Source organism: Ascaphus truei, chromosome 11 (genome assembly GCF_040206685.1).
Source record: "Ascaphus truei isolate aAscTru1 chromosome 11, aAscTru1.hap1, whole genome shotgun sequence".
NCBI classification, from domain to species: domain Eukaryota; kingdom Metazoa; phylum Chordata; class Amphibia; order Anura; family Ascaphidae; genus Ascaphus; species Ascaphus truei.
Window position 1 is genome coordinate 28,228,262 of NC_134493.1, and position 17,914 is coordinate 28,246,175.

General features: G+C 43.9%; 1 protein-coding gene across 3 annotated transcripts in view; it reads left to right on the top strand.

Annotated features, from left to right (window-relative positions):
- Positions 1-17,914, top strand: part of DAGLB (diacylglycerol lipase beta) — a 54,155-nt gene that overhangs the window by 23,236 nt on the left and 13,005 nt on the right. For 2 of the 3 annotated variants that reach the window (XM_075565422.1, XM_075565425.1), the window contains exons 9-15: positions 1,893-1,970; positions 2,982-3,062; positions 4,629-4,756; positions 6,031-6,099; positions 6,189-6,261; positions 6,467-6,717; positions 8,461-11,772. In XM_075565422.1, the coding sequence (XP_075421537.1) occupies positions 1,893-1,970; positions 2,982-3,062; positions 4,629-4,756; positions 6,031-6,099; positions 6,189-6,261; positions 6,467-6,717; positions 8,461-8,659 (879 nt within the window). In that variant the 3' untranslated portion in view covers positions 8,660-11,772. Of the gene's footprint in view, positions 1-1,892; positions 1,971-2,981; positions 3,063-4,628; positions 4,757-6,030; positions 6,100-6,188; positions 6,262-6,466; positions 6,718-8,460; positions 11,773-17,914 lie in introns of those variants that run through there. The other variant, XM_075565423.1, reaches the window with a different exon arrangement.

The following is a 17,914-nucleotide window of genomic DNA, read 5'->3' on the forward strand; positions in this document are numbered from 1 at the left end:
AGAAGAAGTACAGGGGAACCAGGGAATTACAGACCTGTAAGCCTGACTTCAATTGTGGGGAAACTACTTGAAGGTTTAATACAAGATAATATTCAGGAATACCTAATGGAAAACAAAATTATTAGTAATAGTCAGAATGGATTTATGAAGGATAGATCATGCCAAACTACCCTCATTAGTTTCTTTGAGGAGGTCAGTAGAAATTTAGACCAGGGAAATGCCGTTGATGTGGTCTACTTAGATTTTGCAAAGGCTTTTGATACGGTTCCACACGAGGTTGGTGTACAAAATAAAGAAAGTTGGACTCAGTAATAATATTTGCACCTGGATTGAAAACTGGTTAAAGGACAGACAACAGAGGGTTGTCATAAATGGACCTTTTTCAGGTTGGGCTAAAGTTGTGAGTGGAGTAGCTCAGGGATCGGTACTGGGGACCCCTGCTTTTTAACTTGTTTATTAATGACCTGGAGGTTGGGATCGAGAGCAAAGTCTCCATCTTTGCTGATGACACTAAATTGTGTAAGGTAATAGAATCAGAGCAGGATGTCATTTCTATCCAGAAGGACTTGGAGAGACTGGAAACGTGGGCAGGTAAATGGCAGATGAGGTTTAATACAGATAAATGTAAGGTTACGCATTTGGGATGCAAGAATAAACTGGCGATTAGCAGGATTCTGATGCCCGCGTTCACCAAGCTTCAGCCACAAGCACTTTCTAGCTGCGCGGAATTGCCAGGACTTCCAGGGTTTCTCGCTTCCCTCTTAGAAAGTGTTTGCAATTGTCCGTGAACAAACGGGTCTTTTGGAATGAAAGCTACTTACTGATTTCTTCCCTGCATTTCAAGGGCACACGATCTACATGAATCGGGTCACTAACACTGTCACTTTGTGTAACGTTAGCTGTACATCGTAAATGTAAAAGTTCCTGAATAACTTTGATTGCACCTATAATGAACCCATTGTGTTTGTAATAACGTGCATAGCTGAGCTTGTATGTCTGTGTTGGATTCTTTGTGTTAATTATCACCTATTGGTGTTTTTTTTTTTTTTTAAATCCCATATTTTTTTACTGCATTGAAACCAGGGGGTCCGCCAGAGCCGAACCACGATATTTTCAGCTGCGACGGACCCGGGTTTAAATCACCCTCCACGGGAAACAAAATGGCTTTGAAATATTGGTTGAATAGTAAGCCGTAACATAATGGCTTCTTTCTTCCTATTGGACGGCCATTTAAATCCCATTTGAAAACCAGGAAGTAATCGCGTTAACTTCACCAATACAGGCATACCCCGCATTAACGTACGCAATGGGACCGGAGCATGTATGTAAAGCGAAAATGTACTTAGTGAAGCACTACCTTTTCCCCACTTATCGATGCATGTACTGTACGGCAATCGTCATACACGTGCATAACTGATGTAAATAACGCATTTGTAACAGGCTCTATAGTCTCCCCGCTTGCGCACAGCTTCGGTACAGGTAGGGAGCCGGTATTGCTGTTCAGGACGTGCTGACAGGCGCATGCGCGAGCTGCCGTTTCCTATTGGGTGATATGTACTTACACGCGAGTGTACTTAAAGTGAGTGTCCTTAACCCGGGGTATGCCTGTAAGTATCTCGGGAGCCGGGGTATTCCCAGAGCTGAAAATAGCCCGGACCCCCCTTTCCCGTCCTGTAAAAAAGGGTGTCTAGTTAGGGGGAATGCCTGCTTGATTTTATACTAGCATTTTACAATAGGAGCATATCTTGTTCTGTCTTTCCAATTTGAGGAGAATCCTGTTTGCATTTTTTGGCTATTTCATTGGCACAGAGTGCGGTTAATTCTGTAAATGCCGTGGGATGTCTTTTTACATTCTGTTTAACAATAAAACACCTTCTGCTCATATTCTCCAGGATGTTCTGACGGACCTGTCTGCAGACTGTGAGAACCTTCATACAGAGGGCGTGCAAGGAGATTGCTTTTCACATAAGGTCAGAAATGCCGTGTGAGATGTGCTACAGGCCTGTATTATTATCTTGCATGTATATATATCTCAATCTATAATAATGAAAGTGTCTGTCAGTCACAGCCAGAGCTCCAAGACCATGAAACCTAGACACCTGAAACTTTGCATGCCTACTAAGGGGACCCTAGGGACGTGCACCTTGTGGACTATTTTTTAGTTTGGGACTGTCAAGTTTCTATCCCTTTCCCCTGTTTTTTTTAACTGCTCCACCTCTGGTTGGTTGTTCCCTCTCCATGAGGCTGGCGATTGGCCTTTGTATTGCAGGGAGGTATGTGATTGGTTGCTGAACTGGGGGGGGAGGGGGTAAGAGCGGGGGAGGTGCAGGGGGTAAGAGAGGGTGGAGGCAAGAGAGGAAGGTCACTGATCAGGTGTGAGTGTCACTGAGGTGGTGTGTCAGTGACGAGGGTGGGTGTCACTATAATTTGGGATGGGAGTCTCCGTGACTGGGGGTTGGGGGTGCAGCCTCACTCCCTGCAAGGCGGAATTATTGATCAGGTTTAAGAGGGGGCAATTATTGATTTGAGTCACAGTTTCAAGTCTGCAATGGAAAAGATGACTCCAGAGTACTGCTACCCATGTCAAGCCGGCTACTTTAGCTAGTAAGCAATAAAACAGCGTTATAGTCCCAGGAAGCCGCAGAGCTGCATCATTGTTGTAGAGGATATAACATGGTCTTTATTGGCATCATCGTGTCTTTAGACTGTGTTGGATTTGCTGGTTTTCTTTGGGCACGTTTTCTTCCATTTGCACCTTCCCGATCTCGGCCTACACCTGTTATTATTTCTGCCTGCAAAGAACCCCGCCCCCGATCCTGCGCAAACACGTAACAATTCAACTTTTTGTTTTTGGTGCTTGTCTGCGCAGATCTAAAGAGTTTGCTGCCACAAGTGAACGCATTACGTTTTGCTTAATACTTGTTATTTTAGAGGCTGAAATAATATTTGCGGTGCTTACTGTATCAATATTTTTTTTTTAGGGGATAACTCAAGCTGCCAGTTACATGTACGACAGACTTATAAATGATGGCATATTGAACCAGGCGTTCACCATTGCACCTGTAAGTATTTGGCTGCTAGTTTGTAATAAAAAAAAACACAAAAAAATGTTTTGTTTTTGTTTTTTTAAATATATTTCTTTTTAATGATAATGATTTTCCCTAGTTCAGAAAAGATACTAAAGGATTAGGTGATAGTCTCATAAAACATATGGCCGTACATTTAGTTGAATTTGCTATATATAGTAGACAATCTACTACAGATCAGCAGGTAGATTAATATACTTATCACACATATCCCACTGAGTTGCAGGTTTTGTAAACTCCATTTCAACGCGACAACGCTGCAAACATCTGCTGTCTTTGCTCCTACAGAGCCAGCGTTTCCTACGATGTTTTGACACGAGAGGGCTTCTAATCCAGGGGTGCGCAAAGTGGGGGGGGCACGAGATTCTCTGGAGGGGGGCGGCGCTTACAGAGGCCCTGCACGCTTCCCCAAGGCATTTAAATTACCTTGGCTCAGACGGCTTCTGGTGACGTGTCGCCATGGCAATGCGGCATCAAAAGACGCCGCGGGTCACGTAACGGCGCGTTGCCATGGCAACGTGAAGTCAGAACGCCGGAGCCAAGGTAAGGAGGGGGGAGGAGGTGCGACCAGGGGGAAGAGCCGGCAGGGGAGAAAGATTGCACGTATGGTAACACAGAGCCAGGCTGCAAAGCGGCAGTCCCAATGCTGGCAATTTCTTTCTTTTTTTGATTACCTGGTTTAGCTGGGGTCCTGTCCACTAGGGCAGGGGGGTGGGTGCAAACTGGGGGGTGGGGTGAACCAAGCCCCACACCAGTGGCGTAACTGGACATGCACAGGCCCCCGAGCAGAATTTTGCCGGTTGCGTGATCGCATCTTGCCGGTTGCTCATGCGCTTCGCGTTCGGAGCTTACCGGGCGCGTGTGCATGAGCAGCCGGCAAACACTGATCGCGCATCCGCAGTTGGCGAGCAGATGACAAATATGGTCACCCTAGATAGCGGGCCCCCCGAGAGCGCTGCCCGAGCTATAGCGACGCCACTGCCCCGCACTCTTCCCCACATCATTTAAAGGGATTGCTGGTGGAGCGCGCAGGGCCTCTGTAACTGCCTCTTACCTTCTGTCCAGCTTCTCCTCCTGTATCTTCCGATAGCGACGATGTATCGCTATGACAACGTGACATGACGCCACGACATGTTGCCATGACAACTCGACTTTGTAGAGGAGGAGATGTCAGAGGGCAGGAGTGGGGGGGCATGACATCAAAAGTTGCCGCACCCCTGCTCTAGGGTCCCAAGCTCTAAGGCCCCCCAGAGTTCCCGATTGCCCAGCAAGTGGTGTCTTTCCTTGTGGTACAAAATGGCCGTCGGGTCAGGGCCCGTTCCGGCAGCCAATAGAAAGTTGGGAGATGATGTTACAATGTTCTATGTGTGACCCCAACACAAGAACCAGCACACACCAAATACAGATATCCGGGGAACCGAGAGGTCCTTGGATATTGGGAGACCTTCAACCGGCTTTGAGGGACCGCCTTGTATTTCTTTTGAGGGGGGGCGAGGGGGTGTTCCCTGTACCTTTCTGCTCATGTTCTTCTTTCCCGTGTAGGAATACAAGCTTGTCATAGTGGGACACAGCTTGGGAGCAGGAGCAGCCTCTGTGTTGGCAATCCTGCTGAGGAATTCCTTCCCTAACGTGAGGTGCTACGCGTTTTCTCCACCAGGGGGCTTGTTAAGGTAAGGAAAGGAGCGCGCTGCAGCACACACATCACATCATTACATGTTTGTAGTCGGCGGCATGCCTGAAAACGCGCACCGTGCTTTGTACTCGCACCATCCTTTTCTACCAATACTACGAATGACCAGTCCTTCCTGAAATACTTTATACACGTATCCAAGGAGCTGAAGAATAGGGACTTAGAACTGGATTACTATACTATCCTAATAGTGTGATAAGATAGATAGCATGGTGATGACAGCTCTGTACCTGCAGCTCCGCAAACATCATTGGAATAGTCTCAGTGATTGGACTTTGGGCCTTGTCATTGATGCAGAATTTCAACAGAGAAGTGTAAGCATTACGTGGTTAGACGCCTTCGTGTTACTGCTGCTGAGCTAGTGACATGGTAACAGCCAGCCAATGTTTAGATGTTTTACACCAGGGGTGCGCAAACTTTTTCTAGTGCGCCCCCTTGTCTGCTCTTCTCCCCCCCCCCCCCCCCCCTGCTTGCACCCCCCCTCCTTACCTTGTCTCCGGCGTTCTGACGTCATGTTGCCATGGCGACGCGGAGACACGGTAAAGGACCTTGCAGAGGCCTCGCGCGCGTTCCCTGGCATTGAATTGAAATGCCTCTGTAAGCGCTGACCCCACTTTGCGCATTTCTGTTCTACACTCCTCATCTGGGCTGGTTGTAACGTGTACATTAAAGGCACAAACCATCTGGTAACATACACCAGCTCCGTTCAGAACCGGAATCCTGTCCCATGTAGCCTCTTGTAAGGTGACTTACTGTACAATGTGACAGACTGTACAATGGGACGTACTGTACAATGGGACTTACTGTACAATGGGACTTACTGTACAATGTGACTTACTGTACAATGGGACGTACTGTACAATGGGACGTACTGTACAATGGGACGTACTGTACAATGGGACGTACTGTACAATGGGACGTACTGTACAATGGGACTTACTGTACAATGGGACTTACTGTACAATGTGACTTACTGTACAATGGGACGTACTGTACAATGGGACGTACTGTACAATGGGACGTACTGTACAATGGGACTTACTGTACAATGTGACTTACTGTACAATGTGACTTACTGTACAATGGGACTTACTGTACAATGTGACTTACTGTACAATGGGACGTACTGTACAATGGGACTTACTGTACAATGAACGCACAATGTTACCAGCCTCCTCTGCATTGAAGGGGTTAACAGTCCAGAGAATCATTTTGCATTGGGACTATAACTGAAACCACCTTTATTTCTCCTAGCAAAGCTCTTGCTGACTATTCAAAGAGTTTTATCATATCAATAATTGTTGGAAAGGACCTCGTTCCAAGGTAAGGAGCCACTCCTTCTAATTCACCCCCAGCATTTGGAGTACGTCCCGATTTATCTCTGTGTCACACTGGTTTGTGTCTTGGGGCAGGCTGAGTTTGTCTAACATGGAAATCCTAAAGAACAGAATACTGAAGATGGTTGTCAACTGTAACCGTCCCAAGGTACGTGCATTGAATTAAAAACAACCGGTACTGAAGTGCATCCAAAGGGACATTTTGACATTTAAATAAGTATCATGCAGGACTGTCTTTTACTAGAAGGGTCAGCAATGTATCGCCGTACAATGCGTTGCTGGCCCCTCTGGCAGCAAAAAGTGTTAATATTGGAGCTGCGATTCATTCCCCCTCTCTTCTGCCGTGTGCTCAGTACCAGATCCTGCTGCGGGGGTGTTGGTATGAAATATTCGGCGGGGCGCCAGACGACTTCCCGACAGAACTCGACGGCAGAAACCAAGCAAGTTTGTCACAGCCTCTCCTCGCCGAGCAAAGCCTAATGGTTCAGAAGTCGGCCTCATACAATACCCTGGCAGAGGGTTCTCCTTTCAGTTCCCCACAGTATCCCCCTTTGTATCTACCGGGAAAGATCATTCACATCGTAGAAGATAGCAGATCAGGATGGTAAGGAGATCAAGATCACGCTATATAACCTGTTGTCTGTAAAATGCCTGCAAACTCCTTGCGTTGCAAACCACCACAGCCTTATAAAGCGGTTATCAGCATCGGGTTTGGAAATCTTTCCGCGCTGATATTTTCATTCGCATAAAGGGCTGAGAAAGGTGTTGCAGCCCAGCTCCTGATACTGTATAAAACGTGGTGTTTGCGCGAGTTTTGCTCAATGCTGGCGGATATAGAAAAGATTAGTAACTAGGGCCCTAGATCTTGAAGTTGAACAAGTTATTGGACCACAGTACGTGCCCCCATGCCACAGCCCCCATACTTGTCGTCATAAATATCTATGATCTTTAAAAACAAGGAAAAGTGAGCATACCAGAATGAATTGGGTGGGAGGTTAATGAAGACCATTGAATTTCCATTATTGAGGATGGTGTCATGAAGAGAATAGATTTTCAGATGCGATTGAGTAAGAAAGGAGATTTGGATAGATTCTGATCCTTCAAATCTGTTAACTTCTTTCTATGTTTCCCACTACCATAATCCACCAATACATCGTGACGCTTATAAGATACACTTTTGCAGCTTTGAAATGCAAAGCTAACTCCTCCGGGTGATCCTTTTTTTTTTATCAGAATGAACCTGATTTCACACTGGATTATTGTTTGTATTTTAATCCTGAATATGTGTAGCAATCGTACCATAACGTGCTATGCAAATAACCTTGTGTTCTTTGGAAGGAAACACTGCTGTAATTGATAAAGTAGGATAATCGCATGGGAAAAGCATGTCTTCAACATTATCTGTGTAAAACAGACCCGTGGCTAATTGTATGGGTGACATCAGTAATGAAAGCAGCTTCCTGTGCATGAATTGCTGGTGTCAGTGTAGCTACATTGTAATGTTTCATTTAGTGCTGGTAGCATACATAAATAGTGTATAAAAAGGGCAAAATGAGATTGTGTACACATTTTAATACCCGTGTCCCAGGGAGATAAAGTGACGTCCTTCGTTACATAGCCACTCATTAGGTCTCGGACCAGGTGTGCCACTTCTTAAGCCAATATCTGAACCTCATGGCCATTCCTCCGGGTAAAGATGCTGGAATTTGCATAGATTATGGGCATGATGGAAGAGACCAACCAAGCTATAAATACAGATACATTGACACGCCAAGTTGTATGTTGGGACATGTAACTTGTATTTTGTTTCGGCCAGTAAATATTTAATGAGACGTTCACCGGCCGTTTTCCCTATTTGAGAACAATACGTAACATTTGACCAATTCTAACAGTAAAACAGCAATCCCCATTTTTTGGAGGTTTTACACCGGATGGCCCCCTGAGCTGTGGGTATCCCCCACTTCCAGAGATATTTGTGGGTGGGGGGTTGCTGGTGTTTGACTCACAAAAATATGGCTGCTCGGTTACCAATACAAAGTTGCAGCTTTCTATTGGCTGCTCGAACTAGCCTGACCCTCCCGGCCATTCTGTATCAAATGGGCTTAGTAGTATTACACGTTGAACAAAACTAGATGTGTAACATCCAGGGATGACCTTCCGGTCAGGTGATGAATAAAAAATACATATATATATATATCCTCCCCTTAAAAACATGAATTGCGCGGGCTGCTGCTTTGAAAGCCTTTTGGATGTGGGCACATGTTTCAGTTGAAAGACTTTTGATTTTGACAGTGTCAAGTTACATACTAAGATTACATCAAATTTTAATAATATTTCCTATTTTTAGGTTGTGTTTTTCTGATGTCAAGTACACTGTCAAGTGGTCAAAGGAAACCACATTCAACAGTATTTATATCAGCCCCAGGATGGTCACAGATCACATGCCAGATATTGTGTTGAATGCTTTAAGGAGCCTGTGTCAGGAGAAAGCCAGCTGCATTTCCTGCCAGACATCACACGGCACTTTACATACGAATCGGATATAATCCACCCTTTGTTAACGCGCAAAAGCATCATCTCTGGTATCTTCCATTCTTACCAACGTGGGACTGGAAAGCAGAACCTATTGGCTGTGCTAACTAACCGCTGTCGCTGTGACCACTCTCTGAAGCCGTCTTCTCTTCCAGAAAACACTCAGAATTCGGACTACCGACAGATAATTCCCTTTCACGTTGGTGACAAATCCATATTGAAACAGCCAAAAGTGTTACAAATGTTTTTTTTTTTTTTTTTGTGGTTTGTTTGTTTTTTTCCGAAGCGTTGTGAAGACGAGAATAACAGAGCAGAGGACAAGGATTCTTAAATCCGTAAACTGTCGAAGCATAAAAACAAATGCATCGTTCCGAAATTAGGTAGCAGCAACAGGGTGGTAACCCATCTCGTGAATTGTGGATGTTTGACTCTTTTAAAGAAAAATGAATGTAAAAAAAACCCAACTTACTGAAAAATACACGGCCTGCATTTACTAAAGGATGATACTGCTGCTTTTAAAAATGCCAGTTTAAAAAAAAAAATTGTGATTTGCTAAAATGCTGACGTACTTATGAAGAATGACATCCGTAAGTGGGTTGCGTTATTCAGTCTCATTGGCATACACCAGAAAAAGCGTTTACTCGGCGCTAGATAACAGTAACGATACAAATAAGCGCAAACTCGTAAGAATCAGCATTAATCCATCAGCACGATGTGTCAGTACACTTTTGTACCTTAGAGTTATGTAATAGGCCTCTTAATCTTGACAGTGTGCTTATGACATCATACTTGTCACGCCACGGGCCCTTATGACGTAATCGGTACTGCATGGACACTTGCTCGCTTTGTAGGTGATTGGCGTGACGGCTCTGACGGGCAGCTTACCTGATTTGAAACAGAAGTGAAGCCATCAACCTCCGTTTCCAGCCTCTGGGTCCTGGCTGTGTCATGTGATCGCGTTCTGGTTACCCAGGACCCCAGCACTCTAAAGGTGCAGAAAATCCAATGCATTGCAACATGTGCCTTCAGGCACCAAAGGGGTTAACTTACAATATAAACACCCTACAAATAAATGTAAAAAAGTATCATTCTTAATGTGCAACTTTTGGCTATTCTCTGGTCTATGCCAGTAGTGGCCATTATGTAAATAAACAATATAAGTAATAAAATATGACTTAAATATAAGATCAGCCCAACACCAGTCTTGGGCCGGTGATAAAAACGAGCTATTTTTTTTGTCTGGAGCCTGTGATGATCCAGAGTTTAGCAAATGGGTAATTAGCACTTCATTCATTCACCATACTCTTTATATGTAATTAGGTAATGTATCCGCATTTGCATGCTTATTGGTGATCCTGGCATGCAATGCAGCCCACACTTATTGTTGCGATTTAAAATGAGCCACCACTGCGTTATGGAAGCGTAAATACGGCAGTATCCAAAATAACACTTTTGGGCGTGGCTGGCCGTTTTCTCCTGTGATTGACACTATTGCAGCTTAATGAATAAAGTAAGTGTGTGTGTGTGTGTGTGTGTGTGTGTGTGTGTGTGTGTGTGTGTGTACGTACACCTCGACAAATAAGCTCGCCCGTGGCGAGACGATATATTACCAGTCAGCGAGTAGCTACATGATGAGAACACACGTCAACGCTGTGAAAAAGTGCCTTGATGACACAAAACGCTTGTTTGTCACGTTACTGAGCGCACAGCGTCGGTCTCCCCAGTTCTGGATGGTCTGTCAGGAGGTTTTTGCTCTCGTGTGGTGCTGCAGCCCACAGAGAAGTGCTACTTTCTTGTCTTCACATGATTTACTACAGTTTAGTAGCAGGGACGCTTCTTAATAGGGACCCTTTAATAATCTACTTTAGAATAGGATTTACAGTATTGTGCAACAGTGTAGCTACCAGCTCTAGTATTCTACCACCACTCATGTTAAAAAAACACATTTTTAGGGGGCGAGTCCCTTTTTTATCTGCCGAGTAGCGTGTTGCATAATTTGTCGAGCTGTGTGTGTGTGTGTGTGTTTATCCATGTTCAGAGCTTAACAGCACAAGTGCACAGGATGTTTAAATATCAGCAAACTGGTATAACCAGTGTTCGACAAACCTATACATTTGCTCGCCCCGGGCGAGTGGATTTAACCCCCGGGCGAGTAAATATTGGCCCAAGCAGCACACGTTTGGTACTAGGTGGCGAGTAGATTTTTTTGTGTGGCGAGTAGATTTTTTGGTGATTTGTCAACCACTGGGTATAACAATGCAATACCTGCAACTTGCGAAGATGCAGCAATGATCCTTGCATGGAAGATCATGCAGTCTAATGCATGGAACAGATACATGTTGAAAAACAGAAGTTACCTTTTGGACCCTGATAATAAAACATATTGCAATTGGCGTGTTATTTAACGTGTGTGTGTGTGTGTGTGTGTGTGTGTGTGTGTGTGTGTGTGTGTGTGTGTGTGTGTGTGTGTGTGTGTGTGTGTGTGTGTATGTATATATATATATATATATATATATATATATATATATAATATTGTTTGTACTAGAGCACACTAAATCTGCTCTAAGAAAAAAATGAATTTTCAGAAGATTCATAAAAACCTAACATGTTCGTAGCACTGTTCCATTTCTCACGAGAGAATTCCAGAGGTTGGGACAGGGTCTAATATAAAAGTGCCTTGATTAGCACTTTGGTCTATTTTTATGTAAGATCCCAACAATAAGCTCAGTAGAAGGTGTAGTTCCACCACTATTTTTTACATGTACAGTATAGGAAGTTGGTGGGGTCTTCAGAGCTGAACTGCGTTCATTTTAACTCCGGGGAACCCCCTGGTTCCCGAGATGCCTCTGAAAGGGCCCTCGGTACCGTCCCCTGCAGTGGAAACAAAATGGAGGTTTTAATCTTCCGCGGCAGCCAATAGAAGGCAGTGACGTCATGGTAACTAAAACTGGGCCGCAAAGGGAACATACTTACTCCTATGTTGTTAAACTGCCTGAAATGCATTGCTGCTTTTGACCGCAATGGGGTAAATTAGTAAAAAGACTGTACAGAAATCTAAGTTTAAAATATTTGAAAGAAATGTTATATATTATATGTATCTTCATTAAATGTAATGCTGAACATTTTATTTCGTTTTTTGTTTTTTTTGTACGAGTAGGGTGTGGGCCAACATTAGCATATTTTCTGTTCTTAGGCGTCAATCAGAAGGAACATGTCCTGGGTTTAGCTCCGTTTTGGTTTAGCTTCCCCCCCCCCCCCTTTGACGACCTGCTTTTTATGACCTCGCTTAGTAGTGGTAGCTGTCCAACCTATGTATTTGGGAAGTACACAGGCGTTTTTACTATACTGGGAGTCATCTTCTATGAAAACAAAGGATTTACAGAAAATTAGTCAGAACCTGTTATTTTGTCATCAGTGATGGACATTTAGTTGGGGTGCTCCTTCAAAACGTCCTGTCATCCAAGACCTGTCAAAACCAAAGCAGGAAGACGGGATTCCAGTTTTAATCCTCCTTTTAAAGATTGGAACATTTGCTATCTTTTTTTAAAGTTTAGCTTTTTTTTTTTTTTTCAAACTTAAATTGTATTGGTTATTTAAATAAATGGGGGAACAGAAAATAAAATTGGTGGGAATATTAGTCACAGTATATTACAATCATTTACATACTGGGGTTACAACACCGACATAAGCTCTTTTCACTATTGCCACGCTTGTGTTTTCTGTGTATATAATTGACGGAATGACAGAAGAGTGGGCATGCGCCCCTCCAGGTTTTCTATACTTGGACCTTCTTGTTTCCAGGTTATCCTGGCTAGAGTAATCAAGTTGATCAATCAAACTGTATGTGGGAATGTTTTTCTATCCATTGAGTCCACATCTGGGTGAATCTATTGGTAGAGTAATTGACCCAGGAGTTTCTCCGTATTTTATCCATAATTGCATGGCGCGGGCATCACCGTGATATTTAACCTCTTGTTTATTAGGTCAAACACTTCCATAGAATTTTAATAGCCGGCCATTGCCACCAAATATAATACATCGTGCAAAACTGGTCACATTCCCAAAAACATTGTGGTGAGTGATTCTTGTTGTATGTATCCCAGAAGGGGTCAGATACCATCTATATAGCAGCTTATAGCCGGTTTCTTTTATTTGTGTATTGATGGATATTTTGGCAATGTTGGTCCATATGTCTGCCCAGTTTTGCAGTTCTAGTTGCCGTCTTGTTCGCCTATATCCTCTTCCCACTTTCTGATGTGGTGGTGTTCACTCTCTCTTTTGATGGATAACAGAGCCGGGTAGAAAGATGCCTTCAGGCCTTTCTCTAATGGATTTAATCTGCATGTTCTGTCGAATTGTGTACTTTGTTGAGGTGGGCACATGTCAAATTTGTTTCGAGAGAAAATGTTTTTAGCTGCCTATAACTAAGGAACTCTTTGTCTGGAATTTGGTGAAACGCCTTTAAACAGAGAGATTATTTTTTCTTGGGGCCATTCATTAGCTCTTGTAAGTTTATTTTTAGTCCACCATGTGAATTGTTCCCCTTGCAGACACTGGTGGGGAAACCGGGTTGTCCAATATGAGAAGCATACCTGTATAGCACAGTGTTATCCCTCTCTTCAAGCCCACTCTGTCCCATGTTTTTGGTAGGTTTAAATGTAAGGCTTCTGATTTGCTGGCATTTACTGTAGAGCCTCAAAGTGCTCTAACATTGTAGATAAGCTTGGGAGAGACATTACTGGTCTTTTGAGAATTAACATTATATCGTCTGCAAATAAGCCACGTTTATTTGCCGATCTTAACTCCTGTAATTTATGGGTTGTCGGGGATCGTCGCTGCAGGCGGTTCTATTGTGAGGCGAATAGTAGCAGAGACAGTGGACAGCCCTGTCTGGTTCCTTTTTTTTTTTTAATAGGAAATTGCTGTGAGATTTTCCCCGCATTTTTTATAAAGGTGCTTTGATTTCTGTAGAGCCGCCTAATCCAGTTGACAAAACTTCCCATGAATCCAAACACCTTTTGGGGTAGTAAAATGATAGGTCCAATCTACCCTATCAAAGGCATCAGGTGTGCAATCAGAAAATCTGATTGGGGGTCTGCAGTGATGACGCATTGTCATGGCAACACGGCACCATGAAGATGCTGCGATGCAGATGGAGGGTTGCTCTCTTACAGAGGCCCTGCTCTCTCACGGCAATCGTTTTAATTGCTATGGGGAAGAGTGCGGGGCATCTATAAGCGCGATTAGCAATTCTCGGAGGGTGCAAATGCACCCTTGCAACCCCGCTGGTTGTGCTACTGGAACGCATTCTCTGTAGTACCAAAAGCATTGTTTCATTATCTGACAATTTAGCTGCCTGTATAATATGTTCAATTCTCCTTTTATGTTGTTGGGTGCTTGTCCTAAGATGATGCTCACCTGGTTTGGACCTTTTGAAAAGATCTTTGTCTGAGTTCATTTGTGAGATCGGTCGGTAATTTTTGCATTCAAGGAGGTCTCTGCCTAGGTTTAAATATCAGGGAGATGGAGGCTATTAACATTTCTTTAGGTATCTCTTCTTTCAGGAAGCTGTTTGTCATGGGAGAGGGGGTTTGGCCCGGTATTAAAGGGGTTACACCCCATTTGGCCACCCCCTGCTCTCACTGGGGAAGCAAGGGGTTAACTGGACTGGGGTCCTGTAATGTGTTTTTACCTTGCTTCAGCATCCTAATGTATATTCCCCTGTAAAAATGTATTGTTTCTGTTTCAGTGTTTGCACCAACACATACACTGGGATTGATGCGGGAGGCTTAAGGGGTTAATGAGCTACAGTTTAGGAAAATACAAATATGTGTGGTGTCTTTTCAGAAATATCTGGGCTTCAAAAGGCTTGATTGAAGTTGGGTGTGAAAAGTACAGAGGGGGTTTGTTGTATGTTAATACCTAATTTGCAGGCCATGGGTATATTGCTGGTAGAGACAGCTTGAAGAAAGAGGAATGCCGGCGCCAACCGTAACAGTGACTATTAAATATATATTATATTGTGATATGAAGTCCAAACCAAATAAGTGATAGTCCAATTGATGTCCTTAGATGGTCAGTGGGTAATCAACCGGACTGTGGAAACTCTCCAAGGGGTAGTGGAATATGTGAAAATAGAAGAAAATATATTATGGTGCAGTATATCAGTCAATGCAGATATAAAACCATAGAACATATAACATTAACAACACAGTACAAACATGACACACTAGACAAACTAACATTAACACAAGCCAGACTAGAAAATAATGAAAAGCAATTTATTAGCAACTAATTGTAGGGTTCTATGGTATGCAGACCTCAATCCAATGGTGGGGGGTAAAATCGTTGCCCTACTCACGCAATAAGGAAGTTTTCAAGCAGTGAGGATAAAGACACAGTCTTTAGTGATCCCAAGATGGCAACCGGAGTCTTCTTGCTGGCGTCCCACGTGACGGGGATGCAGTGTGAAGCCGCACGGGCCGCAGGAGTCGCAGGAGTTGTAGCACCAAACGGACGTGACGTCACGCTCCTTCCTCCTTCTGCCGAAATCTTGTCCTTTCGTGATTCTCGTCCCCCCACAGCACAATCCAGGATACTGGGCTGCTAATACCAGGAACCACAATCTTCAACTCTAAAATCAGTATTCCCAACGCGTTTCATGCGCATGCGCGCACTTTCTCAAGGGCCCCCATGGCCCTCAAGGGCCCCCATGGTCTTTACCCCCCACCATTGGATTGAGGTCTGCATACCATAGAACCCTACAATTAGTTGCTAATAAATTGCTTTTCATTATTTTCTAGTCTGGCTTGTGTTAATGTTAGTTTGTCTAGTGTGTCATGTTTGTACTGTGTTGTTAATGTTATATGTTCTATGGTTTTATATCTGCATTGACTGATATACTGCACCATAATATATTTTCTTCTATTTTCACATATTCCACTACCCCTTGGAGAGTTTCCACAGTCCGGTTGATTACCCACTGACCATCTAAGGACATCAATTGGACTATCACTTATTTGGTTTGGACTTCATATCACAATATAATATATATTTAATAGTCACTGTTACGGTTGGCGCCGGCATTCCTCTTTCTTCATGTCTTCTCACTGACTGTACTGTCAGTTTTTGTCTGGCTGCCATTATTATATATTTTTTGATTGTATTTCACGTGTGTCCCATCAGGGTTTTTATCTTTAGCGCTGTTTTGCACCGTCTTTCTTTTGTTTCTGGTAGAGACAGCTAGGACCCAGGTCTTGAGCATTGGGTGTGAAATATAGCACCTGTGACAAACGTTCTCTACACAGGAGGCCACAGCTTCAAAGCATTTCTTGACAAGGGGTTTTATGGGGGCCAGGGGTGCGGTTACAGATGGAAATATCAGAATGAGTGACCTTATTAAATATAAGAATACCATGATATGTCCTCGGCTGAACATGCTAAGAGTTACATGTGTGTATCCGTGGGACCGAGAAGCAAATAATGATTACAGACACATGATGTCTAGCAAGTACTAAGAGACAGATATTAATATCTCTCTTAATTTTAGTATTACACGGTTATATTTAGTCTCATTGGGAGCGTCATGCGTGCCGGAATGTATTAATATGTCTCGCGTGCCAGTAAGTATAACTGAACTGAAGTTATTTAGATAGGAAAAGCCGTTTTTAAACGTCCTGGGGTGGGAGGAGTTTTACTCTGGGGTAAGACTGACAACCTCACCACTGATTTATGACTGGAATTGCATATAAATCAGTGTGAGTCCTATACTCAGTGGTCTTTTGTGCTTTTCGTGATGACTACATCTGAACAAGTATTATGGAAGAAATTGCCAATCCTGTATCCTGATGGCTTTCTTGTCCAAACCCTTTAAGTAAGTGTATATTTTGCCTGTTATTTGTATATCTTGTGTGTTCACCTTTTTCAAGGAATAAATTATATTTTATCATATCTCAGCCGTGTTCAGTTCAACCCAGGTATTTTGGTGTATAATATAGGCCTCTCACAAGTTCCAGTGACACTGTTCTAGAGATTAGTTAATACAGGGGCTAGTAATTTGCAGTATTTCTTTTAGTAAGATCCTGGGAAGCCATCAGGGCCAGGGGCCTACAAGTGATTTAATGACGAGTTCCACTTCGTCTTGTGTAATTGGGCAGTTCAGGTTTTCATGATCAAGGGCAGTTACTTGGGGTATAGTTTGCAGTCTTTAAGAAATGTTACCAGTTGAAGCGCAGACTTTTTGTGGTGTACTACCTTATTTTTGTCATACAAGGAGCTATAGAAATGTTGGAACTCTCATACTCTGGTTAGGAATCTGCGTGATTAGCCCAGATTTCTGTTTTTTTAATGTTATCAATCTCTCGATCTCCTGGCAAGCATTGAATCAGGTTTCTTACTCTTTTCAGAACATTTTCGTGCTGAGCATCGTAGAGCTTTTTTTGGCTTAGTCAATAAGGATCAGGTTTGTTTTTTGTATTGTGGCTGATATGTCTGGGGTAGGGGTCTGTTTACTTAACGTTTCCTGTACTTCTAACTTTTCCATTAGTTTCTGTATTTTGTGGAGGCGGAGCTTCTTCCTATATACGGCTATATTGTATAATGGGCCTCCCATATTGTCCCCGAGTTTACTTCCGGGGTCCTAGTTGTGGAGAAAGAAAACCCTCTATATCCTGCTCTACCTATAGCGCCGTCTCTGGGTTTGTCAGGAGTGCGTTATTTAATCTCCATGAGTATAGGTGTGGTGGTCTCTGACATCCATTCAATTGTATCTCCATAGGCAGTGTTCGACAAACCTATACATTTGCGAGTGGATTTAACTCCCGGGCGAGTAAATATTGGCCCAAGCAGCACACGTTTGGTACTAGGTGGCGAGTAGATTTTTTTGTGTGGCGAGCAGATTTTTTGGTGATTTGTCAACCACTGTCCATAGGCCCATGATCAGACCACGTTATAGGGGTGTGAGAGAGGGTGTGAGAGAGAGAGGGTGTGAGAGAGACGCGCGCGTGAGAGACGCGCGCGTGAGAGACGCGCGCGCGATGGGTGGGTGAGTGTGAGACACGGAATTGGTACACTTGAGACACAGGGACACTGGGTGGGCAGCAGGGGGGCCATGTGAGTCGTAGGGGACTATCGGCAGCATGGGGGGGACCGTCGGCGGCAGGGGGGGGGGGCCATGTGAGGCAACAGGGGGGGAGGCCATGTGAGGCGGGGGGGATATCGGCGGGGGGGGGGGCATGTGAGGCAGCAGCCATGGGGACAGTAATCAGAGG